The sequence below is a fragment of the Primulina eburnea genome, chromosome 2, assembly GCF_022965805.1.
Source record: "Primulina eburnea isolate SZY01 chromosome 2, ASM2296580v1, whole genome shotgun sequence".
NCBI classification, from domain to species: Eukaryota; Viridiplantae; Streptophyta; class Magnoliopsida; order Lamiales; family Gesneriaceae; genus Primulina; species Primulina eburnea.
This window is the reverse complement of record NC_133102.1, coordinates 46,259,511-46,278,205: the sequence shown is the minus strand read 5'-3', so window position 1 is coordinate 46,278,205 and position 18,695 is coordinate 46,259,511. Positions and strand designations below refer to the sequence as shown.

General features: G+C 34.9%; 2 protein-coding genes and 1 pseudogene across 3 annotated transcripts; all 3 read right to left on the bottom strand.

Annotated features, from left to right (window-relative positions):
* Positions 1-3,276: 3,276 nt before the first annotated feature.
* Positions 3,277-4,697, bottom strand: LOC140824826 (probable BOI-related E3 ubiquitin-protein ligase 3). Its single transcript, XM_073186371.1, has 2 exons — positions 4,166-4,697; positions 3,277-4,005 (listed from the first exon to the last, which is right to left on the bottom strand). Exons 1-2 carry the CDS (start codon positions 4,454-4,456, stop codon positions 3,514-3,516), a joined length of 783 nt encoding a protein of 260 aa, XP_073042472.1. The 5' UTR covers positions 4,457-4,697; the 3' UTR covers positions 3,277-3,513.
* A 5,076-nt stretch (positions 4,698-9,773) lies between these two features.
* LOC140823751 (basic leucine zipper 23-like) lies at positions 9,774-12,136 on the bottom strand (annotated as a pseudogene).
* Positions 12,137-13,802: 1,666 nt separating this feature from the next.
* On the bottom strand, positions 13,803-18,195 carry LOC140823750 (protein kinase STUNTED-like). 2 transcript variants are annotated; one of them, XM_073185240.1, is made up of 10 exons: positions 17,214-18,195; positions 17,029-17,102; positions 16,778-16,896; positions 16,586-16,701; positions 15,987-16,508; positions 15,654-15,902; positions 15,407-15,576; positions 15,068-15,295; positions 14,831-14,986; positions 13,803-14,348 (listed from the first exon to the last, which is right to left on the bottom strand). In XM_073185240.1, exons 1-10 carry the CDS (start codon positions 17,362-17,364, stop codon positions 14,094-14,096), a joined length of 2,040 nt encoding a protein of 679 aa, XP_073041341.1. In that variant the 5' UTR covers positions 17,365-18,195; the 3' UTR covers positions 13,803-14,093. The 2 variants fall into 2 exon arrangements, with proteins under 2 accessions (XP_073041341.1, XP_073041342.1); XM_073185241.1 differs by having other exon boundaries at positions 15,407-15,573; positions 17,214-18,193.
* Between the last annotated feature and the right edge of the window lie 500 nt (positions 18,196-18,695).

Genomic DNA, 18,695 nt, shown 5'->3' with positions numbered 1-18,695 from the left:
GGTGTTTTTTTTTTTGTAGATCTAGGTTTAATAGCCTTTTTTCCCACACAAAACCAACATTTCCTCGTAATAATTATGACAGCATGAAAAGCACATCCGAGTTTAATCACAATTCAATGCGCAGTGCAATAATATATTTTTATATCTTTTTTCAAAGTTTGTGTGATATTGGTAGTCTATTTTGCTTTAATGTCCATCTTAATTGAAAATACTGGTTTTGTTCGGTTAGTTTTAATTTTTTGGTCTTACGAGAACTAGCTGGCGTTATTTTTCAGTAAACATGAGGTAAATCTTCTACTAAAGCAATAGTCTATAAATATGTTAGTCAGGTAATCCACTATAGACTAGCCATGTACAATATGTTCATCCAAGAAGGTGTTGACAGGAAAAATCGAACTAATAATCTATTATCAAACAGTCACATATTCTATTAGCTTTGATATATGTTGAGATGACGGATTAGTTTTAAATCTTATAACTCTTTCTTATTAGTCAGACACTAACATATTCTATCAACTTATATGTCTGTCGAGGCTAATTAGTTTTAATCATTATATGCTCTTCGGTTTGTTATTTAATAAAATCTACTATATACAGGGGCACAAGTACAGCTTATTGTACCTGGGCTTTAGCCAATGTGGTCCAAATTTTTTTACAAAAATTTACATATAAATTTTTGTATAATTTTGAATAAATTTGATATTAGTCCGGGTAGATCAATTTAAAATATTAAAGGATGTTAGAGTTTAAAATTCTAGCCCGAGTAACGCCAGATTCTTGGCTCTGCCGGCCCTGACTATATACATTTGGTTTGGTGTGAGTTTGACAACGATCGAACCAATCTGATACGAAACAAACCTAGTGCTAATCAACATTTTTAAATCTTTCATTTTGGACTAGATTACATCGTCTCCAATCGTTGTAGAATTATTTTTTTCATTTTATATTTATTCAGACACTAATATATTGATTGAAGAAAGATCAAGAGCCCAGGTGGTCTCGAGAAGCCAAGAGGAGGACAAGCTGGAACTACTTCGGGTAAAGTGAACATCAATATTGCCTCGACCACCATTTTTCGCCCTGGCATGCAGCTATCCGAGAAACATGACATATCACTAAATGCTCATTCAAGCGTGTACACATATTCACTACAAGAAAAACGGCATATCCGTTGTCGTAGTCTTTTTAAAACTGTTGTAACTGAGGGTGTTGTTGAAAGTCCGTTCAACGACAACGGTTTTTACCTGTTGTGGTAGGTAGAATTTGCGACGGTTTTTCAACACTGTCCCTAATAATTTTAGCGACGGTTTTATTTCGAACCGTCGCTAATTAGCGACAGTTGATTAACTGTCGCTAACATAGCGACAGTCTTTGTATGATAATCGTCGCTAATATTAGCGACGGTCTTGTATCATTATTACCGTCGCTAAATTGTTTCGAAAAATAAAAAAAATCGTTTAATAATTTAATAAATCTTAAAGTAACTAACGATCGAAACTAAAATCGTATAAGAGAGATAAATTTTAAGTGTTATGAGGAATTGAGAAAAATTTTATGTGTTATGGAGTAGTGAGAAAAATTTTAAGTGTTGTGTAAAGTGATAAAAATTGTGTAAGAGAGAAAAATTTTATGTGTTATGAAGTAGTGAGAAAATTTTAAGTGTTGTGTAAAATGATAAAATTGTGTAAGAGAGAAAATTTTTAAATATTATGAAGTAGTGAAAAAAATTTAAGTGTTGTGTGAAGTGATAAAATTGTGTAAGAGAAAAAAATTTAAGTATTGTGGGGGAAAATGGAAAGAAAATGGAGATATTTATAGAGAGTTTGCGCGGTATTTAGTTAAACCGTCGCTAATTTCAAATTAGCGACGGACAGCAGCAACCGTCGCTAAATGTAGCCACGGTTAATATCAAACCGTTGCTACATTGAGCGACGGATGTTTTAAAAATGTCTCTAATTTTAAACATGCGACGAATGTACTTAAAAACGTCGCTATCAGTAGATTAACAGTCGCAGTATGTAGCGACGGTTTTTAACCGTCGCTAATTTCTAATTTGAAATTAGCGACGGTTAAAAACCGTCGCTATATATAGCGACGATTTTAGAAAAGCCGTCGCTAAATGTGGCAAAGTTTGTTTTTAAAAACCGTTGTCGTTTGTCCAAAAAAACACGCTAATAGACAACGGTTTTTAAAAACTGTTGTTGTTTTAAAAAAAAACGCTAATCGACAACGGTTTTCAAAAACCGTTGTCGATTGTCTAAAAAACACGCGAAAAGACAAAAGTTCATAAAACCGTTGTCTTTTGCACTAAAAAAGTGCTGAAAGACAACGATTGTTAGGTTGACACCTTAAAAGACAGCGGTTTTCAAAAAACATTGTCGATTGTCAAAAAAAACATGTCAAAAGACAACAGTTCATAAACCGTTGTCTTTTGCCCTAAAAAAACGCTGAAAGACAACGGTTTTCTATTTTAAATAGAAAATTGTTGTCAAAAAGCACCTACGACAACGGTATTAGTGAAAACCGTTGTTAAAAACTATACGACAACAGTTTTTCAAAAAAATCGTTGTCGTAGATGCGTTGTCGTTGGACGTTTTTCTTATAGTGATTATTGGTCGGACATCACAGAAAAGTCTAGGTCAACTGATCGTGGAGCCTATTAACATATACTTGTGGGACACGTTCCCCTATGCCTACGAGATCGTCTTGAGGCTCAGACATGTGCCATGTCCTCATATCGTGGCCACTGCCCGGTATCTCGGGATAGTCACTTACTCTGACACCCTATAAATACTCGTGAGGAAGATAAAATTGGATAGTTCACTTTCATTCTCATAAGCACTCTCTATATACTCATTTAAAAATATTTTCCTTCATCTTCGTGTATATTTGATTGACTTGAGCGTCGTGATAGTCACACCAAAAACCTTCTGACGCTGCACCAACACTTTTTGTTTTTAGGTATGTAGACCATCAAGCTCATATTCATCTTACCTGATCATCATCATTCACAAAAAATGAACATAATGAACATACATCAGCTCAGAAAATTATACATCCAGCTCACCCGATTTTTGGAGGAGTATCAATTTACAATAATAAGAATAATAAAGTGTGAAACATCCACCAACCTGGCAGCAGTGCACCAATTGGATTACATAATTACAGTAGTAAAACCATCACCTTCACTCGTTGCTTTTTATAACATTGTTATTATATCATCTTTCAGGCACAGACAATGTGACAGTACACGCCCCGGTAAAAATAATCTGACACGAATAATCAAATCAATCTAGGTAAAAATAAATCAAAATCCCATTGAGGTAAAAAAAGGGAAACAGTACTCCCCGTCGTTTTCTTCCCACTCTTATGGAAAAATCTTTGAATATATATATATATATATATATATTTACTATTTAAAAAGTTGTATAATACGACATATGACAGAGTTATCAGAAGGGACTGTTCATACAAACAATGTTACATCATTTGATGAAGAAATTGGCCAAAAGTTCATGGAGTGAACGCTTCTAAGCTGGCTTTTTTCACCATTTTACAGACGGGGCAGGAATCAAGAAATGCCTCACAATCTTTGCATGAACACAGATGCCTGCAAGGCAACATGATAACACACGCTTTTCGAGAACCGCAGCATCTGCAGATCATCTTCCTCGTGTTTTGTTCCTCGTTCTCTTCGATTCGGAAACACGACTCTGCGTCTTCGGCTGCATTGACTGACAGGCACGCAGACTCTCTGAGACGTTGGATTTTGCTGTTCAATGCCGCGGCAATGGCTTCCTTCTCCTTGGCTGCCATTTTCCAGGTCTGGTTCTCCATCTCCATTCTTTCCAGATGTTTTTCCAGCTCCATTCTTCTGTTTATTGCCTTCAACATCTCTTCTTCCTTCTGTTTGAGTAAAGATTGGATATTTGATTCGTATTTCTTCATCATGGTTGAGATTTGGTTCTTTCTTTGCTCTTGCAAAGCCTGCCTCAGTCTCTCGTTCTGGTGGGATATAAAAGAAAATCAGACGAACCCATTTCACATCAGATGTAACTCGACAATCTCAGAAGAAGAAGAAGATTACAAATTCACAGTAACGAAAATTAATGGTTACTCTTTCCCAGCAGAAATATGATGAATAAACATAAATAAAATTGTTGACCTGTAAACTGATGAATCGATCGATTTCCATTCTCTGTTTCTCGATCTGGGAAGAGAGAGACCGTGAAAACAAAACAGATTGCTGATCTTTCACGGTTAAATTGTTAAGAAATGAGCTTTGATTCTTATGCTGATAAAAATTCTGAAACGGACCAAACTGCATCAATTGCTGGTGCTGAGGAATTAAAAATGAGTGATTAAATCCAGCGTCAGTCTCCATGATGGAATCATGAGGACCCCCCAAAGAAAACCCAAAACTCTGATCCGAAACCAGCTGTGCTTGAATGGCCATTGAATCGAGGAATAAATATCCGCAACCAAACACAAATCCCTTCTCCTCAGGACCTTCTTCTCACCTTTATTCCAACACAAATGCACCGAAAGATGAAGCAAACAAAGTGGGGTTCGGTTGTAAACAAGAAACTTGGTGACATTTTCTTGGGTAATAAATATATATATAGACAGACAAAATAGGCAGCCACCCCTCCCTAATCTACACCGTATAATGTGCTGTGCTACAGTTTTATGTTTGGCAAAACCTATGTTAAAATTTTTTTCTTGGTTTTGGTTAGGCTAAAAGGTCACCTTAAATAAATAAACATAAATAAAGTGTGGTGCCATTAATTCTAGCAGGGTAATTTGCATAATCCTAGTTGGATTTATTAAAGACTCTGAAAAGTGAGGAGAGGAGATCGTGTGGCGTGGGCTCCATTGGTTCTTTTATTATAATATAGATTTATGTCAAATAAATTAAACGTAAATAAATCTAGCAGGGTAATTTGCATAATCGATTTTAATACTAATTTGATTTCAAATAAATTAAACATAAATAAATATAGAACATAAATTTAAGAAACACACAAAACAAAAATTTTTTTAAAAAAATTAATTATTGTAAACACTCTCGTGTTTTAATATTAGTACAAAGATATCATGCATAGTAAGAAACTACACCTTGAGATTTTTTTTTCCAATATAGATACTTTGTTGCAATCAATCATTTTTCATACAAGCTGAATCCAAATTTCAAACAGTGACTTTTTTGATAAAGTAAGTTTCACTTTATCTTATTTTATCTATAAACATCAAGATATTAAATATTCTTTAATTTTTAATATATAGATATATATATATATATAATATTATATTATTCATGATTTAACAAGAACGTTGTTTTTTACATTAAAGTGGAAGATATGTTTGAATTATCACTTGGTATTGCAAAAGTGAACTCCACGTACTCTTTCATGTTTATTAATGTTTAATGAATAAAAACGAGGGAAAAGGGTCGGTTAAAGGAATGGAAAAGGGAATAATACCTTTGTCAATTTTTGGTTCATTTGTAAAAGGCAAAAGAATAGGATTCCAACCACTCCCACATTGTTAAAATTTCCTCGCCATAATCACCACCTTTGAATGCGTTGATGTTGAGTGATTTCTTTTAAATACATATAATTAAATTACATGATTACATCGTCGAATTATGAAATTAGCTCACAAACTCGTATGAAAACGTCTCATAAATAAAATTTTTGATACATGTTTTCCACGAGATTTGATTAATAAAAAATTAAGCTCGATGTTTATTTACTCGGTCTTGTTAAATATTTTCTTTAAATTTTCATGCATGATGGTTCCACTTGTCGCTTTTCTTGAAACCTTTAACTACATGATCTCTTGCTTTGTTTTCATCCCATTGACAATTATAGAGCTCTTATTGTAAATTGCATGCATAGCAAAATACGTATAAGCTAGTTGTTTTAAATCTCAATCAATCAATTATGCATAATGTCAAACTAGGTAGTCGTATAATTGGCTTTCATTCAAGTTTATTGTGTATTATGTGATAATAGTCATGGAAGTAAATCAAATTCTAGGAAACGCGCTTTTAGCTCTTGAGAATTAAAGTCGTTTCCGCTTTCGTGGATGGCTTTGATGACCGAGTCAGCTTCTTATCGGCGGTTTGTTCTATTTCTCCATCCAATGAGAATTTATCAATTTTTAGTGAATATTTATTTATAGCATGGCTCGACTAAAGTCCTTATACATAGATTTTTTGAGTAAATGTTTGGGTTAATGTAATAATATGTAAATCACAGTCGATAAATCATGTATGACAAACCCATATAAAAAAGTGTTGGTATGATAATCGAACTTCTGACCATTGACCAAACGTTCAACTACTCTACTAACTCGAACACCCTATTTGAAAGCAAAGTCCTAATATTTTTCTAACCAGTTGATCTCTCTCACAGATCGAATTTGGTGACAGATCTCCAACCCGATTCCGATTCATTAAAAAGTAATTATTTTTGTAAGAAAAAAATATTACTTTTATTTGTAAATATGAACTTGGTCAATTCGTCTCACGAAATGCCAAACGGCTGTTGAAGCTTTTACTCGAGGGAGTGCTTCCAGTCCTATCGATATTGTTTATTCTGATGTTTATAAGTGATGGTATACCACCGATTTACGAACTAATGTAGATTTTTATACTGAAGTTCTTTTTCTACTATTATTTTTTTGGGCAAAAACTTGTGTGAGACGGTTTCACAGGCTGTATTTTGTGAGACGGATCTTTATTTGGATAATCCATGAAAAAGTATTATTTTTTATGCTAAGAGTATTACTTTTTTATTGTGAATATGGGTAGGGTTGACCCGTCTCACAGATTGTGATGCGTGAGACGGTCTCACATTAGACCTACTCATTTTTTTGTCGTATCCTTAATAGAGAGTTGGCTACACTTACAACCCAAATGAAAAAAGAGATTTTCGTGGTTCAAAAATAACGAATCTCGTCCGAATCATCATTTGTCATGACTCTTCTGCATGTGTGTGTCTATATATATATATATATATATATATATATATATATATATATATATATATATATATATATATATATATATATATATATTGCGTGTGTACCTTAGGTTTGTTTTTAAAAATAAAGCAGCATAAGCATGCATCAAGAAACAAGCAGCAATATCACGTGGAGCACCGGATTTAGTGCGTGTGTTTGTTTCAAAAATTAAATAAATTTTAATTTTATAATTGGAAGAGCACGAATAATTGAAGCATGCATTATCTTCAATAATATATAGATTTATTGATGAATCTGATGCATGAGGTTGAATCCATCTTGGCTGCGATTTCAAAATGCATCTCTGACATTTAAATTTAATTTAATGCCTTTTAATTTAACAATAATAGATCTGGATAAGTTCATCGACTATTCTTCACTTTTAGGTGAGTCGAGGTGTATGTTAAACTGTCTGGAAAATAATTATGCTTTGTTTCTATTAATTTATATAACTATCGCGTTAAAATCGTAATCGTCGGTTTTGTGATCACGATCGGAAGTAGATATGATTTACGATTCGCGACTTATTTCTGTTCTCTATGTATCTAAATGTTGCTTGTGCACATTACTTAATATTTTTGTATCACATCTAACATCTTCCTTTGAATTATTTTGTGAATTGAGCATTAATCATGTGTCACGGCATGCACGGTCCTAATTAATAATGCAACGAAGACAATTCCAAATGGACTTTGATCCAAGAAATACTTTGCTTCAACCAAAGTGGCCCACAAACGATCAATTATAATAGGTTAATTAAAAATTGGAAATTGGTCTTAATTCGATACCCCACGTTCACTTTTTTTTTTATTATGTTCTCTTTTTTAACTCTTGAATTTGTTCACATGGAAACCACGTAAGAGTTGTTAATTGAATTGATTAATTTTGATATTTACTTTTTTCTACTAGTTAATTATTTTATTCACAAATGCCTCATTTTAATAATTGATGTAGAACACGTGATGAATCCTAACATATATTTTTTGAAACTTTTTATTGATGTACGTCGTTAAGTACAATATAGTTCGCTGTCCATGTCTAGCTCCACATTAATTCGGGCTAAAGGTAATGACAGATTTATCAAAATTAATCCGCCGACTTGAGGCTTTGGAGTATATTTGCAATACCTTAGGTAGATTTTGGCTATCCCTTTCTGTTGCTCGGAGGAAAACAAGGTTGTCGTTAGTAAAGAACAAATGTGACATCGAGGGGCTTGTGGTTGCAATCCGAATGCCACGGATCAGACCCTGTTGTATATATGAATGGAGCATCGAGGAAAGTCCTAGTGCACTCTTAACAAACAAGGAAGGAGAAAGTGGATCACCTTATCTGATTCTTCTTCCTGGTTTCAACTAACCAAATAATCTTTGATTTAACCCGAAGGAATAAGATGTGTATCTCACACAACATATATATAATCTGGTTAATCCACCTGTCTGAAAACCCAGTTTTTGGCCATAAGCCCATAACAACTTCTAAGAAACTTCATTCTACCATGCCGTATGTCTTGCTCATATCTGGTTTTGAGTGCAGTGCTAATTTCCTAAATGAAAGAAAGCGTTTATCTCTTATCTCCACAGATTACGAATCCAATTTGTAGTTTCAAACCCGTATGAACACAATGTGAGTCTGATCAGTAACATTAGTCGGGTCAGAGATCCGGAAATAATTTTATAGAAAATTATGCAATCGGTCGAAATTCTTTCACTGTAACTGGATTTTAAATTTAGGAATTAAGGTAATGGTAGTATCGTTACAATCTGTCAAATCTCTCCCATTATTCAGGATATCTAGAACTGCCCGGGTAATATCCTCACTACCAATTGGCCAAAATCTTTAAAAAAAAGGTAGCCGGAAAACCATCACTTCCTCGAGTCTTCTCTGAGGCAAGATCAGTCAACGCCTTCCTCACCTCTTAGCAAAAAAGAGCACAAAGCATGTTATTCATGAGATTAGTGACCCGTGGCGGATACATTCCAAAACTGGAGCCCTAGCCTCGGTAGATGGTGTGCATGATTTGAATAACTACGACTGCCTGCTCACCATATTCTGTTATAATTGGCAGATTTGTTGGATCGAGTGTTCCCACACCAAATCCCTTTTAAGCATATCAAGTCGATTACTATCATTCTTAATTTTCTCGGCTAGATTCCGTAATCTAGTCCGAACTATGCCATCAACTCTCGGCTACATGACTGCATCTTGTGTTGGAGTGCCGCTCCAACGCCATAGAATTCCAGCCATCGGCCACCACCTCCTCACATTCGTTTTCCTTTTACCACATTGTTTCAAAGTTAAACGACCTTCTCTCAGTTCTGTGCTCTGCATCTCCTTGGCCAACATCAAGAAAACCAGACGATGATCTTAATGATAGAATTTCAATGTCTGTGCTCTAGAGCATGCGCCATGCAAAATAGCATCTGTATTTTTCTAGCCTCTCCATGATCTTAATTAACTTTTTGTCGCGATATGTTTTTTTTATATATACAAAAAATGTACTTTATTATATTTAGTATTAAATATTATAAAAAATTCTTTTATCGTGAATACTAACATAAATATTTCAGAATATTATTCAAGTTTAAATGATTATATCACATTTTATTCAAAAACTATTATAAAATGCAAGAGTTTAACAAAATTTTAAATGCAAATAATACTCTCCTTTACACACACACAAAAACTGGAGAAAAATGTGACACCAAACTATTCTGGACAAGGTTTCAAGGCGGAAAAATCAAGAAAAAACAGAAGTAAAAAATGCCCATTATCTCACAAGGCTCAAAGAAATCTTACAGAGCTTCACAGAAAACCAATATTTTTGGTCTCCTCTTCACAAGTTCTGCTATTACGATTCATCTACTTGTCTTAATTCCAATGCACTGGAAATGAACAACTCATGGTGATAAATTAACGGCGTTTGTAACTACATGCATTCTAGGTGTAATATAAACAAAAAGATTTAAGATCGAAATAGCAATACTTGATGATATGAAAATGCTTCTACCTTAAAAGAGTCTGTGTCATTGTCTTGAACAAACTGTTGCCACACAAGCCGTTTCCTGATAAAAGCATGAAGAAAATATCAGAATCACAAAACACAACAAGCCATGCTGGTTGTGAAAAACATGTCTGGTTCATTATATCATGATGCTGAAGTTGCAGCAAGAGGACACAATTTGAAAGGTGAACATGAAATGCATAAGATCATACAAGAAGAAGAAATATTCTAGAACCGATTTCTCTCCGATACACCTTTAGCCATTTCATTAGTGAATTTCATACGACTTATGAGATGAACCTAGTATAAAAATAAGATAAAGAAAGCATTTGATGCAAAAGATTTAACTCATATCACAAATCATCTCCCTCGAGAGTCGAGTCACAGAAAACAAGAGGGAGTAAAGTTATGCACGCCACAGGATTTCATGTAGCCAAATAATGAAAGCTGTTACAGCTTTCACTATCAATCCTTCAAATAGTAAGCTAAAAAATAAAATCAGAAGCAAACAACTCACATTTTCTCTTATTCCAATAGAAGTATTGCCCGCAAATACACTAACAACTTCCACGTCCACGAGCAGGAAGCTCCTGACCAGAATTTTGATTCCCCAAACATTGGAGATTGTCAAATCCACAGTCGTTAAGGACCTGACTGTCTAAGGCAATGCCTTCAGATCCAGGGTGAAGGCAATAAAGTTGATCACTACTCCTCATATTACATGGATTCATCATATATGTGCCAGGAACGCTAGAGTTCGCGATACTTTCATACACATCTGCATTCTTAGCTGGCTTCTGGTAGGGAAAATATCCAATTTCTCCTTCAATCCGTCCCCTAATGTCAACAAGCAAGCACTTGAGCCTGGCAATCTCAGCCTCTAACAAAGCTTGACCCTGCAGCCTCTTCATTAACTGCTGGTTCAAAGACCTCAACTTAACAAGTTCATCTTCCAATATCGCAGCCCTAGCCTTTTTCTTCTCACGATACTTGCGTACAGCTTCACGATTACCCAAGGGTCGTTTTTTTGATTTTTTCTCAATCGACTCAGAAGGTGTCATCACTTGGAGCCTGAACATCACTGGTGGTCGGCATAATTTGGGTATGGACATGAATACAAGTGTGTGTGTGGGATTTATCAGGACCAGATGGATTGCAAGCATGGGCATGGGTGCATGCCTGTGTACGGCCAAGAACATCGGTGAAAGCCTCTGTACGACCGAGGGCATCGTTGCAGGTCTGAGTGGAATCAAGAAACTCGTCTATGTCAAATGAGCAACTGCTAGGAGCGTTAGTCATATCCAAGCACGATAACATTTGATCGCTAGGATAATTAGGCTCCCCTTCGTCCATTATTCAGCAGAAATATCTAGCAAATCCAATTATTTAATTCTTGAGATGGAAGAGTGACCAATACTCAGCGCAAGTTTCACCTGACCAAAATCCTATTGAAAAACATACCAACAAAAAAGACCAATCAGCCATAAACAAGCTTTTAGCTGGTAACAAAGAGATCATGCCTCCAAGTCCTCAATTGACGGCAAAGATGCCAAAAACGCTAGATATAATAGAGAATATGGCAAATATTGGAACTTCAAGAAAAAAAGCATTTAACACATACCAACTTAGAACCAAAAATTGTAGGCTTAATTCTCTCGAAATACGAAAGGAATAACATAAGCTGGAAATGCAACTTGAAAATTTTCAGCAATCACAGAGCTACAAGCACGCATAAATACAAATATTTTCACGATGAATTAAAAACACAGGGTAAAAACAACATCCTGCCGATAGGTGATCACCCTCGAGGGCAAACATTAACATTTACCTCAGATTTTCAATCAACATCGAGCGGCAGTGGGAGTTGCGAAGAAAGATCGAAATCATGGAAGTGAAAAGAAACCCTAGAAAAGGCCAAACAGTAATTTTGGAGAGAGGTAGAAATGCAACACACTAATATCAAGGGGAAGCATAAGGGCCATTGATACACAGATTCCAATCCAGAGAAGAAAAGGTGCTTTCTGGAAGTCAGAGAACCATCTCTTCTTTTCTCATATATAAATTTTAAGCTGCTTAAGCTTTGCTTAGTTGTACTTCAAAATTTGAACAGTACAATGGAATCTTATCTTATCATATTTTATATACATATATATATATATATATATAAAGTAATTTATATATATTCAATTCAGCTCCAAACGTATTTTAAGACATTGAAGTTGAGGTGAAATACAGTTGACATTTTCTAAAAATATGATATACGCTATATGTGTTCCGTAAAAAAATAAAAATTATACATTTTTGAAATTGATGTGATAGGAGATAAGATTAAATATAAAATTATATATTAAAATACAGTAAAAATCATATTGTTAGTTCAATAAGTCACAACAAAGAAGCTCGATGTGGGATAGAGCAATGATAGCGTTGATCTCTTTCCAATTGGCTCTCTCATCGGGTTAAGGTTATTATATTAATATAAAACTATCGTGGGACAAGATAGTATCTAGGAGGTGAGAACAGAGCGAGAGGCAGTCCTGAATGTCAAGTTGGTTACACCCATACTTCCTTTTCCAATTGACTCTCCGATCGGGTTAAGGTTATTATATTAGTATAAAACCGTCGTGGGACGAGATGGTATCCAGGAGGTGAGAACAAAGCGAAAGACAGTCCTGAATGTCAAGTTGGTTACACTCATACTTCCCATACAAGTATTATATCCAAAAAAACGTGACTACATGCGCTCATCAATGCGAAGGCTAAGCATGTGGAATCGGAGCCGAGGTTCCTGCTCGCAACGAAAGAAGAGCGACAAGGTTCAGATTTTACTGTTTACAGCATGACGACGTGGGTGGTGAAAAAGTACCCCATCTTGTTGCCTATCTATCCGGCCACCAATTTGCTTTCGGGGCTTATACTCACCTTATCATCAGATTAGATGGCATAAAAAAAAAGCTTTCAGTGGCTTCATTCATGCCATTCCTTACTGTCTATTTTTAAACACATTCAAAGTTACAAAATGATTTCATATAGTTAGTATAAGATTTTTTTAATTATATATAGCAAAAGATAAATGGTGTTTATATAAGTAGTACTCTTTATTTTATATTTATTTTTTAAGTTAAGCATTCTACTATTTTATATACTAGTGCCTTTTGCGCACGCATGCTTATATCATAGAAATAATTATCTACTCGTGATAGTTTTTTGTTATTATTTTTTTAAAAAAAATATAGATAAAATGCAAGATTGAATTTAAAAATATAAATAAAGATGTGATTGCAAGATTTTCTACAAAATGCAATTTTATCAATAATTAATAAATTTATATAATTTTAATTTACAAGATTTCACCAAATCACTAAAATCTGGTAGTATAAGGATTCCAACTTTAATTATATAATATAGTGTAGTATAATATACAATTTGATTTTAAAAATCCAATTATACAAAGTAACGGGCAAAATATGAAGCCCAGTTGGTTCGAAACCTACCTTATCCTAATCTATAGTATTGGGCTTAGCCCAAATGTCAAATGGGTATAATGATTTCAAAATAGGCCCACATCTTTTGTTTGTTTCCGTATATAAGATGATATTTTGATACATAGATCTTAGTTTAAGAAAAACACCTGAAAAAGACGCTCTAAATTGCTGTTTTCACGTTTTATTTTATTTTTTTCTGACTTGTAAAAAAGCCTCTAAAACGAAAAATCGGAAAAGTTAAAAATAAAATAAAATTGGGAGGTCTTATTTTATTTTGGGAGTTGCAGAAAAAAAAAATTGGGAAATTGTCTTTAAGAAATATGCCAAACAAAATAATGTTTTAAGCTAAACACCATTGATTTGAAGTGTTGATTGGGGGAACACTCAATACTGAATTTATATTCCATCACAAAATCATATCTGAAAGCCATTCTAATGCAAACCAAAGCCCTTCAATATGGGCCTTTTTTCCGAACACACAAAGCTCCATTTCATCTGAAAAATCACCTCATTCTTGGTAGCAGGATTCCTGCTTGATCAACCGCATATACAATTAAAAGCCACAAGCTTCACCAAAACTACTCGAAACTCGATGATCGACTCCATGTTTTCTTTACATATTCCTCAACAGAAAGAGGACTGTTTTGTTCCATGCTGCTAAATGATGTAGAGCTTTCGGTTACATCAAAAAAGGCAAGACTTAGATGTGATTCAGCATGTAAATCTGGATAAACTTCGTCATCCTTATCGTTCTGGTTATCCAAATCATCATAATTCCCAGATTTTGGTGTTGATCCTTCATCATGTTCATCTCCACGAAGGATACTCAATATCTGAAGTTCACATAAGAAGAAAAGTAAGAGTTGACGTCAATACTACAACTTATATGGCAGAACTATCAAAACCTTGCCCAGGTGTCGGTCAGCAAGTTTCAGTAACAAAAGCTAACCCCTATATAGCTCCATCTGAGGATTCGTTATAGCGGAGTATCCTTACTATCATTAATAGCTTTATGAAACAACCTGAGATTAATTGGTATAAGAACCAAAATCATGTGTTCGACTCCAGTGAGTGACAAGTTATTATCCTTCCAAAGAAATTTTTTAGAAGCAAAAATTTATTCAAAAGCCCCATGTGCCTATCAACATTGTACAACAATTGAAGCATAATGCCCTGACTACCTCCTTAAGGTTTAAAATATTTCAGTTGTGCCATTAGTACAATCTACAGATTTTGATTCAAAACCAGGTGCTTGGCTCTGCACAGTACAGAAGTGAGAAATGTTCATATATAGATGGAACTAACTTGTCATTACCTGGTGAATTTTGGGCCGAAGACGTGCTGCTTGAATCAGACACAAACGTGCTGCTTGAGCTATTCTTTGAATTTGAGCCTCATCAACTTTGTCATCAACCGCGAAATCAGGATCCAATATACTCTTAAAATCACCACATTCTAGCTTAGGTCTTGCCTAAAAGAAGCACAGGTTTCTAAAAATTTATAGAAAATAGATTGGAGATACTTCTAATTTCATTAAGATTAAAGTTCTTACCCACATGACTAAACTCTCTTGGCCTTTTTCAGTATCCAAGCCAATAGGTTTCCTTCCGGATAGCAATTCAAGTAAAACGACTCCAAAAGCATATACATCAATCTTGTCACTTACTTTGCCATACATAAAATACTCAGGTGCGATATAACCGAAAGTTCCTACGATATTATCATCGGTCAAGAAAGACGCTGCTGTGGGTCCCCATATCGCCAATCCAAAGTCAGATAACTGATGATTAAAATGAAAAATTATTACTAAACAAGATAAACGATATATAGTGAGATTATTTTTTTATCAAACGTTAATACTTGGTAAACGGAGTCAGATGGATAAAACTACCTGTGGTTCTAGTTCATCAGTGAGTAGAATATTTGAAGACTTGATGTCTCTATGAATGATCGGTTTTGGGCATCCATTATGTATGTAATTTAGTGCTTCAGCAATCCCAAGGGCTATTTTTAATCGTACCTCCCATGATAATACAGAGTTTTTCTTTCTATCTCCACCTGCTTCAATAATAAACTCAAAATTGTCTGCATCCGGATAGCTTATCAAGTAAAGAAACTCGTATTCTCACTCTACTTACCATGTAGACTTTCTTCCAAATTCCCGTTTGACAAGAAATCATAAACAGATATAAGATTATTATCTTCTATGCAAATTCCAAGCAAAGGTGTGATTCTTTTATGCTTTGCTGTGGTGATTATTTCAACCTCCAAGATAAAATCCTTCCATGCCTCTTTTGATGATCTCAAAATCTTTACTGCTACTGGTTTTCCTCCAGAAAGAATCCCCTTGTACACGGAATTACACCCCCCTTTTCCAATAAGATTCCCTGTAAAAATGAATATAATCAGAGAATACAGATTAAACACGAGGTGTCAGCTGAATATGGAATGGATTGGTTTCCTGTAATAACCTGACGAGAACTCGGAAGTTGCTATTTTAAGGGCATGATAGCTATAAACTTCACATCTTGGTGAATTTTTTTCGAGTACGAGTTCCAAATCTTTTGGCAGCTCTTGTCTCTTAGTTACTTCATCTGTGGTATCTTCGTATCTCAATTTACCGTTTTCACTTCTGGATTCAGCAATGTCAAGCAAAGGGCGATTTGGTAAGTTCATTACCCATTTCACTACTGATATGTTTCTTGCTTCCAAAGCAGGCCGAGTTACCGAACTAGATGTTTGGAGTAAAGGCCAACCAGGTCTTTGGTTAGTAAAATCCTCCACCGGTAGTGATAGTGAATTCAGGGAACCCCTCTGACGTCTTGTAATTCGGCTAAAAAACTCATCTCTTGAACCCATTGAGATGCATTCCATTCCATCATAACTGAGCCTGCTGATTTCCGATATCTCTGATTCCCCAAATTCCGACTGGTTATCTTTGGATATCAAGCCATCAGTTAAATAAAAACTCGGCTTTGGATCTTTACCAGAACCTATAAGCAGCACAGCATTTGTAATGTTATTCAAGAATAAAGCCATCATTCCCAAGATACGGTGAAAAAATCCAAACCTTGTAACTGGTTGGTGGAAAACCTGCTGTATACAATCCTTCCATTGTGAATTGCCATAACTTCAGTCGAGTGAGGCAGCCTTTTTGCGCAATATTTAGCAACCGCAGCCCACCCCCTAAAAGATGGCTTTGTAAAAACTTAATTTTAAAACAAAGAAACCCCTGAAAATATATGACAATCTATAGCTTTACCCCAGTGCAGTGTGCTTAGTAATCCCCACCACAACTACTGATGCGGAATGGTTCTTTGCTTCCATTACCAGAACTTTTCTGATTGACTTGGCTTTAAAGACTTCAACTGTGAGGCCTACCTGGACACCCCACCAAAAATATAAGAAAAAAGCAAAACAAAAACAATGACGACTGGACGTTCCGCCCTTTTACTTTACCACCATACAGAGATCGGGGTTATATAAAATTCTTGTATAACCAAAGAAACTAACCTGCTTTTTGCTGCACAGACCTTGGTAGTCTTCCAGGTAACCTTCCAGCAGAGCTTCCTCTTTTGAAATGGAATCTGCAGCAAATAATTTCAAGCCATCGGATGTCAATGCAACTAAAAAAACTCCAATTTCCAATTTGGATAAGCACGAGGAGAAGTAGCAGTTGAGAAGAACAAGCACAATACCCGAGTTTCGGCAAACATGAACTGCCACCACAGTATCTCCAGCATCAGCTACTTTAACAACTGCCCAATCAAGCAATTCTTTGGTATGACAATCCAATCGTATTCCCACAATCACAAGCTTTCTCCTAAACTCTAACCTCTCTGCTATCATTTTTCCGTCGATTTATCCACACAAGGCCACTGATCGTACCAAGAATCCACTAATCTCACGCACACATTTTCACGAAAAGTTCACGGTTTATTTCACCTGAACATCTGTACCAAAAACACTGAACACTTATTTCCCCTTTGCTTGTGTAACACAATCCAGCAAATGCATTGCTCCTCAGAAAATGGATGCCTTTCATTTAAACCACTCTCATAAAAGAGAAAAACCAATCAAGAAAATCCAAACCTCCAAATTAAGGCATCCCCTTAGCAAAATCTCTGTTCCTACCAACGAATATCAAATAAATTAACCCAAAGAAAGTAAAACCCAACAATAACAACACAAGCCCATTCAACAACGGTGGGTGCTACGGATTTGAAAATCTACGAAGTTGCATTTAATAAGTTGGACCCGAGCCACCAAATATCTTGAAAACTTCTTATTCAAATCCATAAAACATTTTAAAAGCATGAAAATTCCGCCATGCAATGATCATCCAGACCTAATTCCAACCAACAAAAAGATTTTATGCTCCCAGCTTGGGCTGCTCCCATCAACGACAACGATCATTATAATTTTTAAAAGAAACATAAACAGAAAATCTTGGATAAAATATCAAAGGACGGACGAACGTGACGCAGGAACAAAAGAAATCCCGCTTAAACAGGATACACGAGTTAATTACTTAATTAGTCTGTTAATTATGGTACTTAGAAAAACAATTTGCGGGAAACCATGAATAACAACCAACAAAAGAGCCGGAGAACCATTTACGGGATTGACGGTAGCTTCAACGGTACACTCACGATGTTATTTCAAAAGCAAGACGTGAAAGAAAATCGACTTCTTGATTTTTTTACAAGAACGTTTTTTTTAAATATTGGTGAGTAAATCAAAGATGTAAGAATTTAAATTTAATTAGATACACCAATTAGATTTCCACAAGTGGATCTATAACATATTTTATTCAAATTAATTAAATATTTATAGTAGAAGATTTAATTGATATGACTATTTTTTCAATTTATTTTAAATTAAAACCAACTTTAACATATTTAATGTTTTATATGACCAGTAATTAATGGAAACAATTTTCGTTGATGTATATGAAATTATAAGATATGAAACAGGTTATCATAAAGAATTTTTTTTTAAAGGATAGCCTGTAATTTATTAAGCAAAACCATTCATTATAATTTCGACCAATCAAAATAGAAATTCACGTTTTTATGGACAAAAGATGAAAAAATAAAATCTGCTATTTTATTCTCCGATCTAAGTTCATAAACAATGTCAAAGATAATTGGTGCCTGTAAAAGAAGGTTGGTATCAGA

What these genes read in the sequence shown, in the direction of transcription:
- LOC140824826 (XM_073186371.1), bottom strand. Translation starts at nt 4,456, where the DNA reads ATGGCCATTCAAGCACAGCTGGTTTCGGATCAGAGTTTTGGGTTTTCT. An exon ending in ATCGATTCATCAGTTTACAG is followed by an intron (nt 4,006 to 4,165) that starts GTCAACAATTTT and finishes ATATCCCACCAG; the next exon opens with AACGAGAGACTGAGGCAGGC.
- LOC140823750 (XM_073185240.1), bottom strand. Translation starts at nt 17,364, where the DNA reads ATGATAGCAGAGAGGTTAGAGTTTAGGAGAAAGCTTGTGATTGTGGGA. An exon ending in TCATGTTTGCCGAAACTCGG is followed by an intron (nt 17,103 to 17,213) that starts GTATTGTGCTTG and finishes TATTTGCTGCAG; the next exon opens with ATTCCATTTCAAAAGAGGAA. An exon ending in TTTGGAAGAAAGTCTACATG is followed by an intron (nt 15,577 to 15,653) that starts GTAAGTAGAGTG and finishes TTATTATTGAAG; the next exon opens with CAGGTGGAGATAGAAAGAAA.